The sequence below is a fragment of the Elaeis guineensis genome, chromosome 3, assembly GCF_000442705.2.
Source record: "Elaeis guineensis isolate ETL-2024a chromosome 3, EG11, whole genome shotgun sequence".
Lineage (NCBI taxonomy): Eukaryota > Viridiplantae > Streptophyta > Magnoliopsida > Arecales > Arecaceae > Elaeis > Elaeis guineensis.
Window position 1 is genome coordinate 101,060,162 of NC_025995.2, and position 18,455 is coordinate 101,078,616.

Consider the following 18,455-nt stretch of genomic DNA (forward strand, 5'->3'; position numbering starts at 1 on the left):
TTACAGTGGGATTTCCCTTCAAAAAAGAAGATAAATATATTTATTCATTGGAAGAAGTATTTGATGGATTGGGATCTGATGATAACCAGTAAGCTCATCTTCCATTCTCTCTCTCTCTCTTTCCATCTGAAGGAAACACTGAATAGGCTTTGTTCGAGGTGCAGAAGGATGTTTGCTGCCATGTATGTCCTAAGTTTTAGTCAATATAAAGGCTTTATTGGAGGTGCAGGAGGACGTTTGCTATTTTAATTGATTGATGTAATTCAAGAAAAAGAGAGTGGGGCCGTCACCACATTTTAATGCTGTCTTGTAGACGATCCGAGCTAATGGCTCTAAAAGAATCAGTACCACGTCGGGCCTGCAAGTAAATGATAGCAACAAAATTATTAATGGCGATGTTAACTACATCATTGTTAGAGTTTCAAATGAACCAAGCCATATATGAGCAGCTTATGCTTGTCATGGAGATAGCTCGTCTTATCTGATTTAATCTCGAAACCATGGGAACCCATGCCGCATTTTAATGCTGGTCATATCAGCTAACTAAGAGCGCCACCAACCAACCTGGATTGGCTTGAGTGGAGTCCAAAAGGAGAACGAGCACATCCTTAATGCCAATGAAAGCTGAATAATTTACAAGTTAATGGTCAATGGGGAATAGTTCAGAGAATAATGCACTCAACGAATAGCTAGAGAGACAAGGTTTCACCAGTATGGAGAATAATGTGAGTCTTTACCATGCGAGTTAAAATAGTTTGGAGCAGACGTGGTCAGAGTAGTTTTATTCTCGCCAGAGGCTTGAGATGGCATTTCGCTTCATCAACTGCACGTGAAATGGCTCAGCACCAATGGTAACTAATCTACCGCCTCCACCATTCAGAGCTTTGGCCAGAGGCGTGCTTGGACGCGCATGGGGTGGTGAACTTTTAAACGGTTGAAGATTCCTACGCCCATTCTTTCTATATATCGTTTCCTGTTTTGGTGGTACCGCAGTAAAAGATTAATTCCCATGCTCACTTGGATCCAAGCACTGTACAAATGTGTTATCTGGTGTGCGCTCTCTCTCTCTCTCTCTCTCTCGGATCCAATTTAACTGACTTTATTCATCACCTTATCATACTATTAGCCCAATCACAGCTTGGCTGAATCTATGAGCATTCGGTGTTAGTTACCTTCTTGTGCAGTCCAAGCACTGTATAATGGGTCCTTCAGATTTAGAATCAATCCACATTATTGAAAAATGGATCTATGGGGTCCCAAATGCTTGTCAAAATTTTTTTAATTATTGCGGAGCAATTACTTATGAAACCACATTTTCCTAAGCGACACCATAGATAGAAGTGCATAAGAAAGCTCTGGGAATGCTATATTTTTAATTAAGCATAACCTGGGTTACAGAAAGATGCAAAATCAGCATAATTTTTAGCAAACAGTCTTAAACTGGGTACTCCCCCTTTATTAATTTTAAGTTCACTTCTTGGAAACATCAGGCTTCATGGAATAGTATTTTTTTTCATTATCTCTGCAGGAAATGACCAATAGAACCCGATCCCTGTCCTTTGTTACGTTGCAATGGCCGTTTTCGAGGTCTGTACTTTGATGCACACCAAAGGGAAACCTCATGCCGTTAGAAGTGGCTCCCAAACAATTCACATATTAAGACTTTTCCTCCAAGGAGGATTCATTTGCTACACTTTTCCAAAAGATCAAGTTAACAGAGTGAACCCATTCCTAAGCAATGGGTCCTTTCCAGCATCATATGGACCAGTACCCAATTCATTAAAAAAAAAAAAAAAAAATCTTCACATTGTGACATGAAGTTGTTGTCCCCCACTATATGAAAGTTCTCTACGAGAGTGCACATCAGTTTCCATTTTCCTAATATCTAGAAAGTAATCCCTGAGCTCCTTTTCAGAGACCACCATATGGCCACACTTTCTTTGCATGTCTCCTTAGGATCAATGCGCTGTAACTCAAACACAATTAACAACTAAATATTGAAGGTCTTTTACATTTTCAGGAAGAAGAGGCTTCCATGATACACTGGCCCCAGATGTAGGGACCATGACAAATGGAATGGTGTCATCAATCATCACATATAAAAGAAACTGGTTGAGCCAGCTCCATTTTGGCTTATTGCTAGAAGGGTTGCCTGCATACATGCTGCCAGCCTCTATCAAAGGGACAAACTTGGCCTCGACTAGTCTTGAGTGAATTATTGAAGTCTTCTGAAATAGAAAGAAAACCAGAGAGGGTACAAAAGTATTTCTATATTTCATCAATATATTTGTGAAACTTCATAAGAAGCTTCATAAGATCAAGGTGACAAAGTCTTGGGGGCCTTGATTGAATGCGTCAACGTGCTTAGCCTTTTTTTAGCATTCATACAGTGCCTCGATCTTGTTTAATAAGAACTTAACAACCACTAAAAGCAAACTCACACACAAAAACAACAAACTCCAATTGACCTAAAATTGGATATGACCTCAACATATTGGATCTCAAGAAGTACTTAAGCCTTGCTTGTCTTCATAGGATAAAATAAGACAAATCAAAAGAAAGCACCATAAAAGAAACCAAGCCAGGAGGAGAATAATTCCCTATCATTTTTTAAAGGCTCTTTTAACAGCTTATGCTGAAACCTGAAACTTCCAAGGGGTCCCCCACATCTTCCACCACTCCCTAAAAATATTGTCTTTGTTTTGTAATGTTGCCATCCCAAGATTTGTACTGATCTAGGGGCTCTTCTTTCATATCACAGAGGCAGCAAACCCCAGAGTCGCAGACAAGCAGTCAAACAATAGAAGGACATAACAGAAATACCAATATAAAAGAAAGCAATCATATAAATGATATATCAGTAATAAATGGCTATTATAATGCAAACCCACTGCTTTTTCCACTCCTCTTGACTTCTTCATGTGGGATACTTTATAGATCCCAAATAGGAAGGTATTTATATAATTTTTCACAATAAGAACAAATCCAAAGAACACTAGGTTTTCTCAATCTAGCTCTGGCAGCCCCTCCCTAGAATACTAACTGTAATCTCTCCCTCTCTTTCTCTCTTTCATATTTTTCCTCAGTTCTCTGTTGTCCTTCATAATTTTACAGCAGGTGATTCCTTCATTCATATTAAAAGCATGAGCTGGTGAGTCCCTCACTCATATTTATTCACCTTTTTCTCATCCATGTCAAGTTTCAGTCATCCACATTTGTTTAGTGCTTACTAGACCACAACAAATCTCCCACTAACCAAATCAGAGTTGAAAGATACCAAGCCTCACAATCAAGTGAACACAACTAACAAAGCTCTCTTCTTTCATGGGATTGATGGTCTGCTTAGTTTCCTATCCTTGGCAGCTGGAGCGGATTTGAGATTTTGCATGTGACCCAACTGTTATATCATCACTTTTAGAGCTCAGGAATGCAACGTTCAACACCCCAATTGGGCTATGTGGTATAGGGGAAACTGATGGACTAGCACTTTTACTGCTCTCCTTTCCCACCAATGTCATCGCTTTGATCTCTTCATAACATCTTAATACTCTCTCCTGCAATCATCACCACGGTCAAGATTAGAACAAAACCTTCGAGCATGAATGGCAGTGTCACATAACATATTACTAGATAGAAAAATTTACCTTATCTACATGGATGCAACGAGTTAAATTGTTTTCGATTTCCACAATCTGGATTTCTTTCAATGCCAACAATGCAACAGCAGCGGCAATCTCGGAGGGCCTGAATCCTAGAAATCCGGTTCCTGCAATTCAATTTAAGCTGCACTTGTGTTAGGGTTGCAGATCAATCCAATCCACTCTTCTACTTAAAGCAAGGGAGACAATATTTATATATAACATGTACTAACTGACCTCTAACAGTGTTCAGGATAAGTTCTACAGAGTGCAAAACTAATGACTTTGTTGGGGACTTGCCATCATTAAACTTTTGAAGAAAGTAATCTATGAATGAGAAAGGTGTCACGGCTTGCATCCTCCACTTGAGGGTGCTTAGTACTAAAAGCTCCATTCTCTGGATGGTCCTGGCTTCAAATGAATATTGTGCCTCACCAACCTATAGGCACATATAAGAATTAATGATAGGTAAGTAAGAACCTTGCGGCCAAGCACACCACAGAGAGAGATCTGCTTGTGGTTACTTTTTTCACCTGCAAATCTAGTGATAGAGGAACTTCATTTTCGTCCATCTTAGCAGCAAGAGATAAGCAGGCCACAGAGAGCAACTGTGCCATCCAAGCCTTACCTTCCTATAAAAAGTCGATATGAGAAACAGAAACAAGTAATTAAAAAAAAATCAAATTTATCCAATCACATCCAATTTACGGAAGGTTACAGTCTACACTACAAACACTAAAACATATGTGCTCAATGGAGTAAATATTATAAGTGAGTATCCTGAAATTGTTCTTACTGGGAGTTCACAGGCTGAAAGGAATCGATCCACATAATTTACAGATAAATAGGCGCTCAAAGGTCCAAAACTGTGATGCGCATGAACCTGGTCATAACAATGTTACACATTGGTTAACGAAAGGAGAGGATATTTATACATTTAATTAAACAAAAGATAAGAAACAAAAAGAACTTGTTTATATTATGAAAGGACAAATAACTGGAAAAGGAAAAATATAAACCTACTTCTATATAGATAGCAAACAACATCATTTTCTAGCATGAACAAAGAACACCTTGAACTATTGAAAGCACATATAACATTAAATACAAGCAAATCGGGAAGAAAAAACTTAAAGAGGAACCAAAATAGAGCAAATGAAGAAAGCTACACATAATTCACTATCAACATCAAGAGACAAACGCTGAGAAAAAGGCGATTTAAACTCATCGTCCAATAGATAACAAAGAGCATTGTCAAATAGATAGCTAAGGACCTACAAAACGGTTGAAAACAACTACATTGCTAATTATAGGCAAAAACAAACTGGGAAAAAGTTTTCTTTAGCTGAAAAATTAATTGAAACGCAGGAGAATGAACATGAACCCAGTCCAAGTCAATCAATAGGCTCAAAAATCCAACACCATGTGCACAGAACTCGTCGGAAAACACGCAAAGCTCTAAGCCCAATGACAAATCCATAACACCGAGGTGAAAAAAAGAAGTGAAAGAAAAAGCTCCAACCTTTCCAATCCAATCAATAGCGTCTCCCCTGACTGAAATGTCCAAGTCCCGACTCAGCAACCTCTTGGCATAATCCTCTCCCGGAATATGTTCCAATTCCTTCTCAACCAGCGAAGCAATGAATTCCTCTGACTGCACGGGAAAACCCTTCAAGAAATCCCCATAAAAATCACTCCTTTTTTCCGGAATCCAGCCAGGATCATAGCCCTTGGCCCCTTCATCGAATCCCTCCAGTTCCCCATCATCAAATACCATAATGCTGGTGTTATCCTCTGTGCAGAGGAGGTTTGATGAAGCGAAGTTGTGGGTGACATTCATTGGATTTAGATTGGAAGGATTTTTTCCTCTCTCTCCTCCTCAAATGGGCCTCTTTGGAGAAGAGGAGGTCTAAAAGATGGAGCTTTTCATACTATTAGCCTCCAACTAAGAGAGAAAGAGACAGGGAGAAAAGAGGAGACGAGGACACTGTTGTATACGGAGGAAAGAGAGCTTTTGTGAAGCATGGGTGGAGACGTGGGAAATAGCAAGCCGATTGGGCGAGTGTAACAGATAAAAGGACCGCGAAGGAGGAGAAGGAAAAATGACGTATAAATAGATGTTCGGTTGGGGAGTTTTGGGTGACCCTTCGCGCGATGGACGGCCGCGCGTGGATGCGGGCCGTGCGATGCACGCGCCGTTCGGCCGCACGCAGCCGTCCATCGCGCGATGGGCGGTGCGCGTGATGCATCGCACCGATGCACCCCACCGCAGAGGATCCGCGCGCGTGTAAGAAAGGATGATGATGCAATTATTTGATTGAGGGAAGGAAGAGATTTTTAGGGTGATGCGATTATGAATGCATTGGCGTGGCGATACATCATGGCATGATTTGGTGAACAGGAAGTGTGGATTTCTGCCCTTGGGGTTGGTGGGAAATTGCCATGGACGGCCAAGATGCAATGACCATGGTGCATATGGTGGGTCGATCTAATTACCATCAAGGTGGAGGAAACTTCCCATTTAAAATTTTGTTGTGTAAACTAAGGTCCACCTTTATCATTTCTTACTAAGAAAAATAAAAGAAATCAATAATAAAATAATTATACTATCAGTCATGTCATTATCCATCAAACAAAATATTTTCTGATCATATGGAGATTTCAATTTAAAATTTATTTTAATTCAATGAGAAGTCAAATTTTATGGTACACTTATGTGTTCGAAAATGTGTTTATAGATATCTCATATATTGAAAGAGTTGAGTCCAGAGGCCTTTAATTTTTCTCTGGATATTATCTATTTTATTTAATAAAATAATTATAAGAGTATGTTGATATAATAATTAAAGAAATCATCTCCAATTGCTAAATTATGTTTCTCGTTCTTATCTAGTATGCCATTTCAAACACTAAACTATCAGAATCATTAAAATTGTAAATAAATTTGAATTGAAGTACATTTTTTATGTGGCCATATAAGCATGCAATATTGTGCACATATATGCATGTTAAAAAAATGAGGCTAGGGATATTTCTCAACAAGAGAGTTTTGCTATTAGCATGGATTTTTAGTTGGATGACATTAAAAGAATGTGAATGAAAATACATAATGATATTATTAAGATTAATTAATTTCATGAGAATAGAATTTTAACGCATAAGATATTGAACATTTAAGGATAATTTTTGAGATCCATATTTCTCTATAATTTAATGAAAATGTGAGCCCATATTTCTCCATAATTACTGAGATCCATTTACATATTTGTGTAACAATCCAAGATCTCATTCAAAAAGTAGGTATTATATATTTGGGTTCTTTGATAATATATAAGTATCTAAGATCTTTCTAACAAATAATCGATGAAAGCTAAATATATGTAGATCCTCACACACCTCTTTATTTAAGCCATAGTGTTCTCATCAGACTAAAGGTCTAAATCCATATATCCATTCATAAACAATAATAGCCTATGATCAGCCCCAATAAATCTATGCTATAGTATCCTTTAGTTTACATAGGCTATGAACTAGGTTGGTTTTGGTACTATTTATAATAATATAGAACCTCATCCAAAAAAAATGGTCGTAAGGTATTATTTGGGTTTCTTGATCCTGTATAAGTATCTAAGATCTTCTCAGTAAATAATCGATGTAAGACTAAATACACATCTGCATGAATCCTTACAACTATAATTATAGAATTTCTTTTTATTAGGCAACCTAATCAAGCACATGTGCTTCCATCTCACCATACTCATTGGGATTTATTTTTATATTTGTATACTCTACAACTATAGAAAACCATTGGAATCTATTTCATATATATACATTCTACAATTTTGGACAATCATTAGGATCCATATCCATATTTATGCTATCTAAAATCATGGAATCCTTTATTATTGACTTCTATTATTATAAATACGCTATAGCTATTCCTAAAAACATGGGATTTGTATTGTATGAGATTATACATATTCAAGAACTATAAAAAAGAAGATCAAGTCATTTTTTCAACGAATTTTCTTATGGTATCAATGCATTACATCTAATACTCTATCTCCTCTCCATTTGAATCCATCTAATTCCTTCTGGGATCCTACCATGAGTATGTTGGAAGAAACTATCACCAATAGATCTGATGGTACGAACAATGACAATGGCACGAGATATAATACTCCCCTTATTATTAATTCCGCAAGTTCCTGATGGAGACAACCCTAGGTCTTAGAAGTGTACGGTTATTGTTGCTCCTGGAGCGAAAGATAAGTTACGTTTTGTGGATGAGTCTCTTCTACTCAAACCAATTGTACTGCTCAACTCTACCAATAAGGGATGGGAGCGATGCAACTATATGGTTTTATCCTAGTTATTTAATGTTTTTGTTGGGGAATACCGACCGATCCCGCTCACGCCGACTTATAATCGAGCATACCCGACCGACCGACCGACCGACCGATCGTCGGACGCCATTACCGACCGATTAACGGCTTTCTGCCGACTGAGGATATGTCGGTCGGGCAGACCTTTTCCTCTCTCCCGACCGACTGCATCAGGGAGTCCGATGGCCGACTCTCGCAGCATGCCCGACTGACCGTCGGAGGGGCCCGAATCTCCACCCGACGACACACAGCTGATCACCGATCTAAGGTCGGTTGACTCCTCCGATCGCCGTACAGCTGTCAGAGACTGTCAGCCCTGACAGCAGCATGCGGCACTGCCGCCTAAGGGCATTATCCCACCTAGGGCATTGTCAACCCTAGTGATTTGACAGCCCCACGGCGATGTGATACTTTCACGGTGACTCTGACAGTCTACAGTGAGCTGATAATTCCTCAATTGTCTGCGCCATTAATGACGGCGCCATACTACGCTCCATTATATATATTGGGGAAGGCTACAGTGCTGGAGGCCTTGGAAAAAACAACAGGCTCGCCCCCTCACCCTCTCGTTGAGTTTTTTACTTTCTTCTCACTGTTGCCTAGTCTCCTCTTTGACTTGACCGTCGGAGAGTCCCCGCTGGAACGAGCGAGGAAGGAGAAGCGACCGCGAACGCCGTCCGCCTCACTCTCAGAATCCTCCGGAGACTCCACTTCTGGGGTCTCCCAGCACCGACGGGCGGACGACTACGAACGTAGGTTCGAGAAAATCGACCGTCGGCTTGCACAGTTGCAGGTGGACGGGCAGAAGTCTTCGAACGACGTCGACTTCCAGACCGCCCAACCTCTCTCCCGACTCATTCTCGACGAACCGATCCCCAGTCGGTTCAAGATGCCGCACGTGGAGCCCTATGACGGCTCCACCGATCCAATCGACCACTTGGAGAGCTACAAAGCTCTCATGACGATTCAGGAGGCAACCGACGCTCTCTTTTGCATCTGCTTCCTTGCCACGCTCCGCAAGGCTGCCAGGGCCTGGTACTCCGATCTTCGATCGGGAAGTATCCACTCCTTCGGGCAGCTCGAGCACTCTTTCGTGGCTCACTTCAGCACCAGTCGGAAGCCGCCGCGAACGTCGGACAGCCTTTTCTCTCTCAAGCAGGGGGAAAATGAGACACTCCGATACTTCGTGGCGCGATTTAACACGGCCACGCTCGAGGTCCGGGACCTCAACGAAGATATGGCTATCTCAGCCATGAAACGGGGGCTGAGGGCGTCCCGATTTATCTACTCCCTAGACAAGACCCTCTCCCGCACCTATGCCGAATTGCTGGAGCGCGCGTACAAGTATATGCACACGGACGAAGGAGCCTCCGACCGGCGCTCAACCAAGTTCAAGGGTCCGAAGGAAAAGCGAAGGAAGGGTCGGGACCCTGCCGAATCCAGCAGGCCCCCGACTGATGGTCGGGTCTCGCCCCCGCGATGAAACCAAAAGTCACCCCGACGGCAGACTCCAAGGCCGACACGCCCCAGGTATGACTCCTATACTCCTCTCTCCGCTCCCCGTGCGCAAATTTTGATGGAGATCGAGGGGGAAGAATACCTGCGACGGCCTCCGCCTCTGAAGGCAAAAGGCCTCGACCGATGGAAGTACTGTCGATTCCACCAGGGCCACGGCCACAATACCGAGCAATACATCCAGCTTAAGGATGAGATCGAAGCCCTCATCCGCCGAGGGTATCTCGATAAATTTCGGAGGAACCCGCCGACTCGACCTGTGGCCGACCGCCGACCTCCGCCGACTGAGGAAGCGACCACCAATCAGCCGACGGCCGGGGTTATCAATATGATTTCCAAACAACTTGGCCTGGGGACGTCTGCTGAAGGGGAGCCCATGAAGAAGCTGCGTCCGAACGACGTGATTACTTTTACAGAGGAAGACGTTTGGGGCATCCAAACTCCCCACGACGACGCTGTTGTTGTCTCGGCAACAATAACCAATTATGATGTAAAAAAGATTTTTGTAGATAATGAAAGTTCAACAAATATTTTATTTTACTCGACCTTCTTCCGGATGCAACTGTCAACCGACCGACTCAAGAGGGTCTCTACGCCCTTGATAGGCTTTGCCGGGGATGCCGTCGCGACGGAAGGTGAAATTACCCTGCCCGTGATGGCCGGCACCAAACCACGACAAAGCACGGTTCATTTGACTTTTGCGGTTGTCCAAGTGCCTTCGGCCTACAACGTCATACTTGGAAGACCCGGACTTAACGCCCTCAAGGCGATCGTCTCGACGTACCATCTCTTGGTTCGGTTTTCGATTAGGAACGGAGTCGGAGAGATGCGCGGAGACCAACAACTCGCTCGCCGATGCTTTCAGATCTCCTCTCAGGGCGACGAGTTGAGGGGCTCCCTGACGATCGACAAACTAGACCAACGGGAGGAGGAAGAATGGGGCTCGCCGGCCGAACAACTCGTGTCAATCTCGATTGCAGAAAATCCCGACCGAAAGGTATGGGTCGGGTCTCAACTACCCGACCCAGAACGGCAACGGTTGACGGAGTTGCTGACGGCCAACTCCGACATATTTGCTTGGTCGACGGCAGATATGTCGGGCATCCCCCCAGAGACAATAACCCACCGACTCAACATCGACCCGACAATGAGGCCGATGAGGCAGAAGAAAAGGTCCTTTGCTCCTGAGAGACAGAAGGCCATCGACGAAGAAGTGGACAAGCTGCTCGAGGCGGGCTTTATCAGGGAAGCCATATATCTCGATTGGCTCACCAATGTCGTCATGGTCAAGAAAGCCAACGGAAAGTGGAGAATTTGCATCGACTACACCGACCTGAATCAGGCCTGTCCGAAAGATAGCTTTCCACTTCCAAAGATCGACCAGCTGGTGGATGCGACGTCTGAATTTCGACTGCTCAGCTTCATGGATGCCTTTGCCGGATACAACCAGATCCGGATGGTGCCCGAAGACGAGGAGCACACTGCCTTCGTGACCCCCAAGGGCCTCTACTGTTATCGAGTGATGCCCTTCAGACTGAAGAATGCCGGCGCCACCTACCAACGACTTGTCAATAAGGTCTTTAAAGACCAGATCGGGCACAACATAGAAGTATACGTGGACGACATGCTGGTGAAAAATGCACGAATTTCGGATCATGTCCGGGATCTCGAAGAAGCCTTCCGCACTCTACGACAACATCGAATGAAGCTGAATCCGACTAAGTGCGCTTTTGGGGTGACCTCAGGGAAGTTTCTCGGATTCCTGATTTCTCAGTGAGGGATCGAGGCCAACCCTGAGAAAATAAAGGCGATCATCAACATGCGTCATCCGAACACCAAGAAGGAGGTCCAGCAGCTGAACGAAAAAATCATCGCTCTCAGCCGGTTCATTTCTCTATCAGCTGAAAGGTGCCTCCCGTTTTTCAAAACTCTACGGTAGGCGAAGGACTTTTCTTGGTCGGATGAGTGCCAACGGGCCTTCGAAGATTTGAAAAAGTACTTGTCTTCCCCGCCGCTGCTTGTGAAGCCGGAGGTCGGAGAGACCTTGTATCTCTATTTGGCCACCTCCTCTGAGGCGGTCAGTTCGGTGCTCGTCCGAGAAAATGAGAGCCGAACCCATCAGCCTATCTACTATACCAGCAAAGTGCTCCACGGCGCTGAAGCTCGATATTCGAAGACGGAAAAGATGATTTTCGCCCTGACCGTCTCCGCACAACGACTCCGTCCATACTTCCAGGCGCATGCTATCGTGGTTCTCACCAACCAGCCCCTGAGGGCGATATTGCACCGACCAGATACGTCGGGATGACTGGCGAAGTGGGCGATGAAGCTCAGCGAGTTCGACATACAGTACCAACCGCGACCTGCCTTGAAGGCCCAGGTCCTGGCCGACTTCATCGCCGAATGCCCGGCGACCGACCAAGGGTCGCAAGGTGCAGACTCGAGACGAGACGCGGTCTCCGAGCCAGACCCGATCTCCACCTGGGTACTGCACATCGACAGAGCTTCAAACGCTCAAGGGAGCGGGGCTGGGTTCCTGCTCACCAACTCGGATGGGGTGGTCACCGAGTATGCCCTCCGATTCGACTTCAAAGCCTCCAATAACCAAGCTGAGTATGAAGCGCTCCTTGCCGGCTTGAGGATGGCAAAGGAACTTGGGATCGACAGCCTCCGGGCATTCTCCGATTCTCAGCTGATCGTGGGGCAGGTCAAAGGTGAATTCGAGGTGCGAGATCCGGCCATGGCCAAATATCTTCAGAAAGTGAAGGATCTCGTAACGCGCCTCAGGTATTTTGAAATTTTTTACATCCCTAGGTCGGAGAACGCCCGGGCCGACGCACTTTCCAGACTGGCGACTTCGGCTTTCGACTCTTTGGGCCGGACGTTCGTGGAGAACCTCGAGCAGCCGAGTATCGACCAGGTCGAAGAGGTGCTACAACTAACGGTTGAACCAAGCTGGATGGATCCGATTGTTCGGTTCCTGACTGACGGAATCAGTCCTGAAGATCCCACGGAGGCCAGACGGCTCCGATGGTCGGCCTCCCAATATGTGATCATGGATGGCCGACTCTACAAAAGATCGTTCTCCCTTCCCTTGCTCAGGTGCTTGGGACCGACCGACGCGGATTATGCTCTCCGAGAAGTGCACGAAAGAATCTGCGGGAGTCACTTGGGGGGCAAATCCCTAGCCTACAAAGTCCTGCGACAGGGTTACTATTGGCCCACCATGAGGAAGGACGCGGCTGAATTGGTCTGAAAGTACGAACCTTGCCAGAAGTATGCCAACATGCAGCACCGACCGGCCAGCCAAATCGCTCCTATTGTCGCTCCATGGCCCTTCGCTCAGTGGGGGGTCGACATTCTCGGTCATTTCCCTCCAGCATCGGATCAAAGAAAGTTCATAGTCGTCGCCATCGATTACTTCACCAAGTGGGTGGAGGCCGAGCCCCTGGCGCAGATTACCGAACGGAAGATGGAGGACTTTGTCCAAAAATCCATCATCTTCAGGTTCGGATTGCCGCATACCATTATCACCGACAATGGGCGGCAATTCGACAACCAAGACTTCAGAGACTTCTGCGCAAGGTTTCACATCACGCACCGACTGACTTCAGTCGGGCACCCACAGTCCAACGACGAAGTCGAGGTGATCAATCGGATCATACTACACGGACTCAAAACCCGACTAAATGAAGCCAAAAGCCTCTGGGTCGACGAGCTAGGCTCCATTCTGTGGGCTTACCGAACGACCCCCGCGTTCCGACCGGAGAGTTGCCTTTCGGTTTGGCCTATGGGATGGAGGCGATAATTCCACTCAAGATTGGACTGCCATCTACCAGGGTCGAGCGGTATCAAGAGCCGGACAACTCTGATTGTCGGAGGGCCGACCTAGACCTCCTCCCCGAATTGCGGAACGAGGTCCAACTTTGCATGGCTTCATACCGACAGAAGGTAGCCCGATATTACAACACCAAGGTCAAGCCAAAGCTTTTCAGGCCTGGGGACTTAGTCCTGAGAAGGGCAGAAGTCTCGAAGCCCCTGGACCAAGGGAAGCTGGCTCCGAACTGGGAAGGGCCCTACATGGTAGCAGACACCTATGGCCCGAGGGCTTACCGACTGAGACTCTGGAAGGAAAACCCATTCTCCGGACCTGGAATGCCGACAACCTGAAGTTGTATCACCAGTGAACTTTGTACTTGTTCATTCGGAATACACATCCGGTTTCAAATTTCGGAGTTCTAACTCTTCGACTGACGATCGGCGCTCACCAAAAATATCGAGTCCCGATGTCCCGACTCAGACTTTGTGTCCGTATTAAATCGACTGCCCGACCACCGACGACGCATCGGGTGCTCGCAAGGATCGATCCATCCACGACGACGGGAGTTGACACTCCTTCTACGGTCGAACTTTCGGGCCAGACTATCGGCTAACTTACCGATTGAGCCCCGACCAAAGAAAGGCAAAAAGGCCTGCGCGATCGTCGTCGCGACTTACCGACCGAGCTACGGCCGATCGGAGGATACTCGGCTTGCCACCGACTATCACACGATGCGATCATAGTCGCGTTCATGACTCACCGACCGAGCTACAGCTGGCCGGAAGATATTCGGCTTACCACCGTATATCCTGAGGTACAGTGTAAATACCCGACACAAGGGTATCGGGATCCGACTTATCACCGTTTCCCCGACTAAACGCGTCAGAAGAAATCCGACCGCCAAGCTTTACCCGACGGTCGGTCGGCTTTTGACTCAACAGACGCGCCCGACTCACAGCCGGGCGAATGACGCCCGACTTAGGCCATCGACCATCGAAAGGTCGATCCAATGTCGAGACTTGTTTTACCTTCGTGGCGGCACGAATTGCCGAACGTCCTGACCGATCTATATGGGTTAGCGACCTACGTGTTCGGACGCATTCTACAACACATGAAAAAAGAAAAACAGGCAAAGGAAAAAAGTTTAAGTCCAAGACTTTGATTTCATTTAAGATCAAAATAGGCTTTACAAAGATGGGCCGAAGCCCGGATACAAGCTGGAGCAAAAGCAAAAAGGAAAAACAAAATCCGACTAATCATCAGAGTCGGCCTCCTCTACTGGGTAGCGATGAGGGACGGTCGGCGGATCCGCTCTGGCTTCGGCGGTTGGGGCCGCCTAATCTTCGGTAGCCTGCTCTGCGTCTTCTTCGACTTCCGCCCTGGTGGAAAGGCCTTCTGATACTGGTTCGGCCGTCTCCTCCGCAGCTGGGGCCTCCGACTCTGGCAGAACTACACTGCTGAGATCGAGCTCCGGGTACAGACCTCGAATGACTTCCCGAGCATCCTCGTACCCGATCCGGTATGAGAGGAAGCCGCTCTCCAGAAGCTCTTCTCGGTACTCTTCCGAGTCACGGAAGTCTTCAACGGCCCGACCCAAGGCCTCCTTCGCCGACTCTGCTTCAGCCTTCGCAATGTCTGCGTCAGCCTGGGCGATGGATAGGCCTTCTTCAGCCTTGGCAAGATTCCCAAGGCTTACTCGGAGCTGCTCGCGGTCGGCCTCCAGCTCCTTGACGAAGTAGTCTCATTCGTGCCGAAGCCGGCGGACGGTCCGGGACTTCTTCTTCACGTCGTCCCAGGCCGACTGCAGCTCCGACTCCGACGACGCCAAGGCTCCCTTGAGTCGGGAGACCTCCTCTGTAAGTCGGGAGACCTCCCCCTCAAGTCGCCCCTCCCGATCGACCGACTGTTGCAGCTGGTCGACCAGGATAACCTTGTCGGCTTCAAGGCCCGCGACCTTGTCTCTCCAGGCCGCGCGCATGTCGCCGAACTTTCGGTATCCAGCTTCTAGCTCGGATATGTTGAAGACCAGCTGCACAAAACGGGACCGACCGTCAGGAGACCAGGCTTACGGAAACCATGTTAAAGACAAAGGAAAGAGGAACTCACCCGGATCATCATCGAATAAAATGAGGACAGCATGTCGGAGACACGCTGGTTCTTCATCGCATCGATGTCGGCGGGAAGGAGGAGCGCCTGGCACAGTCTCTTGGCCAAGTCGTGGTTGGCCAGGCCCGACGCACCTTCGGGGAGCGGGAAGTCGGTCGATCCTCCGCCAGCCGACCTTCCTTCGTCACCCGACGCCATGGGTGCCTTCCCTCGGCCTGACGCCCAAGCCCTGACGTCGGAGATAGACGACAGGCTTGAGCCCGACCGAGTCTCGACCGACGGCGCGGCAGCAGCAGGCGCTGGTCGTTCGGGACCGTGAGCCTCCTCCCGATCCTCCTCTGCCGGCTGGGCGGCCGGCGCGCCATCTACGGACTCAACAGCCTGTCTCTCGGGCGAAGCGGCGCCCTCGCCCGACGGTCCCTCGGACGGGACTTCGACGAGCACTGTCGGCACCGACAGTGCGATGACTGGCTCCGCCCCCGACCTGGTCGGTTCGCTCGGCAGAGCCGCATGGGGCCTCTTGGGAGGCCGCGACGGCCCGGCCCCCTGCACCGGCCTCTTTCTGACGGCGTACTGGCGTACGTCGGCTGCCGTCAGTCGTGATCTCGGCGGCATATCTGGAAAAGATGACAGATGGTCAGTACCGTGAAGAAAAAACAAAAAGAAGAAAGAGGGCAAGAAAAATAAAAAACCGACCTAGGCGGGGGACCGGGCTAAAGCCGACGTCGTATAGGGCCTGCTCGGTGACGAGCTCACTCTGCTTCGGCATCGAGATGTCCTTCAACCGGTGGAAGTCCTCCTAATCTTCAGCCTCCACCCGATTATTCTCGTTCGGCTCAGTTCGGGGATTCCCCCAACGGACGGGGAACCCCCAAGGAGCGGAAGACGATGCAAAGAAGAACTGGTTCTTCCATCCGTGAATGGACGATGGAAGACCAGTAATGAAGGAGAGCCCCTTCCGAGGAACGAAGTACCACCACCCTCGGGCTTTAGGGTGGGGTCGGAGGACGAAGAAAGCTCGAAAGAGGGAGATCCGAGGATCGGTCGGCAAAAGCCGACACAGAAGTGCGAAGCTGACTATCAGCCGAACTGAGTTCGGCGCGAGTTGTGCCGGGCACAGCCCGTAATACTCAAGGATGTTTCGGACGAACTCCGGAACCGAGAAACGAAGGCCGGCCCGGAGGTCCTCCAAGTAGAAGGCCACCTGGCCCTCAGGCGGACTGTTAACCCGACCGTCGGCACCGGGGGCGAACAGCCGAAACTACCCCGGGATGCGGTATTGCTCCCGGAGCCGATCGATGTTCGGCCCCAAAAGTGAAGAAACCTCCACCTCCGGGGTCGATCGAGTGTCGTCAGTCGGCTCTCCCGACCGACCACCTCGTGGAGACGTCCCAGCCATGGACTCAAACGAATGGCAGGGAAGAAGAAGAAGGAGATGGGGAAGATGATGATGGCCCTCAGAAGAAGAAGAAGGAACTACAAAGAAAAAAAAAAAAGAGAAATGGGGGAGAGTACCTGGAATGAGAACTTACACGGGCAGAGTCTCGACAGTGAAATGAGGGGGGGGTAAAAAACCGAATAGGGGCGACCCTATATATATAGTGCCCCCCAACGGTCGAGATGAAGGCACGACTAACGAGAACTCCCCAGATCTTGCCGCATGGCGTCATCCGGGCCGTCAGCCGCCCCAACGGTTCGACACACCTACCTTCAGATCGAGCCACGTCACCTCCATCCGCTCCAACGAACCCGTCCCAATGGCCTCACGCCACGTGGCGTAAAGGCCGCGACGTTTCGTATTCTCGAAGGGACGGCGGGAACGGCGGTTCCCCTTCCCGATGGGATGAGACGTCTGACACCGACAGGATGTCTGACACCGGCGGAACGTCCGACACCTGCAGGACGTCCGACGCCGACATAACACCTGACGCCGATGGGACGGGACATCTGACACCGACTGGACACCTGATGCCAGCGAGTCGCTCAGCATTCATGAAACACCTGACGTCATATCAACCCGCGGTACGGTCGGAATTTGGCACACAGTGAATCCACTCCTTTTCGCCCGGCGTTGCTGCCCAAACGAAGTCATCGGCCAGCGCACCGTCCGACTCAGGAGTGGAGGGGGGCAACTGTTGGGGAATACCGACCGACCCCGCTCACGCCGACTTATAATCGGGCATACCCGACCGACCGACCGACCGATCGCCGGACGCCATTACCGACCGATTAACGACTTTCTGCCGACTGAGGATATGTCGGTCGGGCAGACCTTCTCCTCTCTCCCGACCGACTGCACCAGGGAGTCCGATGGCCGACTCTCGCAACATGCCCGACTGATCGTCGGAGGGGCCCGAATCTCCACCCGACGACACACAGCTGATCACGACCTAAGGTCGGTTGACTCCTCCGATCGCCGTACAGCTGTCAGAGACTGTCAGCCCTGACAGCAGCATGCGGCACTGCCGCCTAAGGGCATTATCCCACCTAGGGCATTGTCAACCCTAGTGATTTGACAGCCCCACGGCGATGTGACACTTTCATGGCGACTCTGACAGTCTACAGTGAGCTGACAATTCCTCAATTATCTGCGCCATTAATGACGGCGCCATACTACGCTCCACTATATATATCGGGGAAGGCTATAGTGCTGGAGGCCTTGGAAAAAACAACAGGCTCGCCTCCTCATCCTCTTGTTGAGTTCTTTACTTTCTTCTCACTGTTGCCTAGTCTCCTCTCTGACTTGACCGTCGGAGGATCTCCGCCGGAGCCGTCTCTGGTCAGTGCGGACTTTCTGTTGTAGGCGCTCGTTCCTGGTGACAAGGCGACGGGGGGATTGGCCACAACAAGAAGAATGAAAAAAAAAAGAAAAAAAAAAAAAGAGACCGACCCATAGGTTATCCAATCACCATTCGGTGCACAAAGAATTTCGCAAGATGCATAACCCAAAGGCAAAGTCATGCCAAAAGGATCGAGACCCTTCTTATGACC

At 48.2% G+C, this 18,455-nt stretch overlaps 1 protein-coding gene across 2 annotated transcripts; it reads right to left on the minus strand.

Moving 5' to 3' along the window:
- Positions 1–1,942: 1,942 nt before the first annotated feature.
- LOC105041407 (cyclin-D4-1) lies at positions 1,943–5,709 on the minus strand. Of its 2 annotated transcripts, none has more exons than XM_029263490.2 (6): positions 5,161–5,709; positions 4,435–4,521; positions 4,163–4,270; positions 3,876–4,077; positions 3,645–3,766; positions 1,943–3,554 (listed from the first exon to the last, which is right to left on the minus strand). In XM_029263490.2, the coding sequence occupies exons 1-6, from the start codon at positions 5,476–5,478 to the stop codon at positions 3,351–3,353; spliced, it is 1,041 nt and encodes a 346-aa protein (XP_029119323.1). In that variant the 5' UTR covers positions 5,479–5,709; the 3' UTR covers positions 1,943–3,350. The 2 variants fall into 2 exon arrangements, with proteins under 2 accessions (XP_029119323.1, XP_029119324.1); XM_029263491.2 differs by having other exon boundaries at positions 1,944–3,554; positions 4,172–4,270.
- Between the last annotated feature and the right edge of the window lie 12,746 nt (positions 5,710–18,455).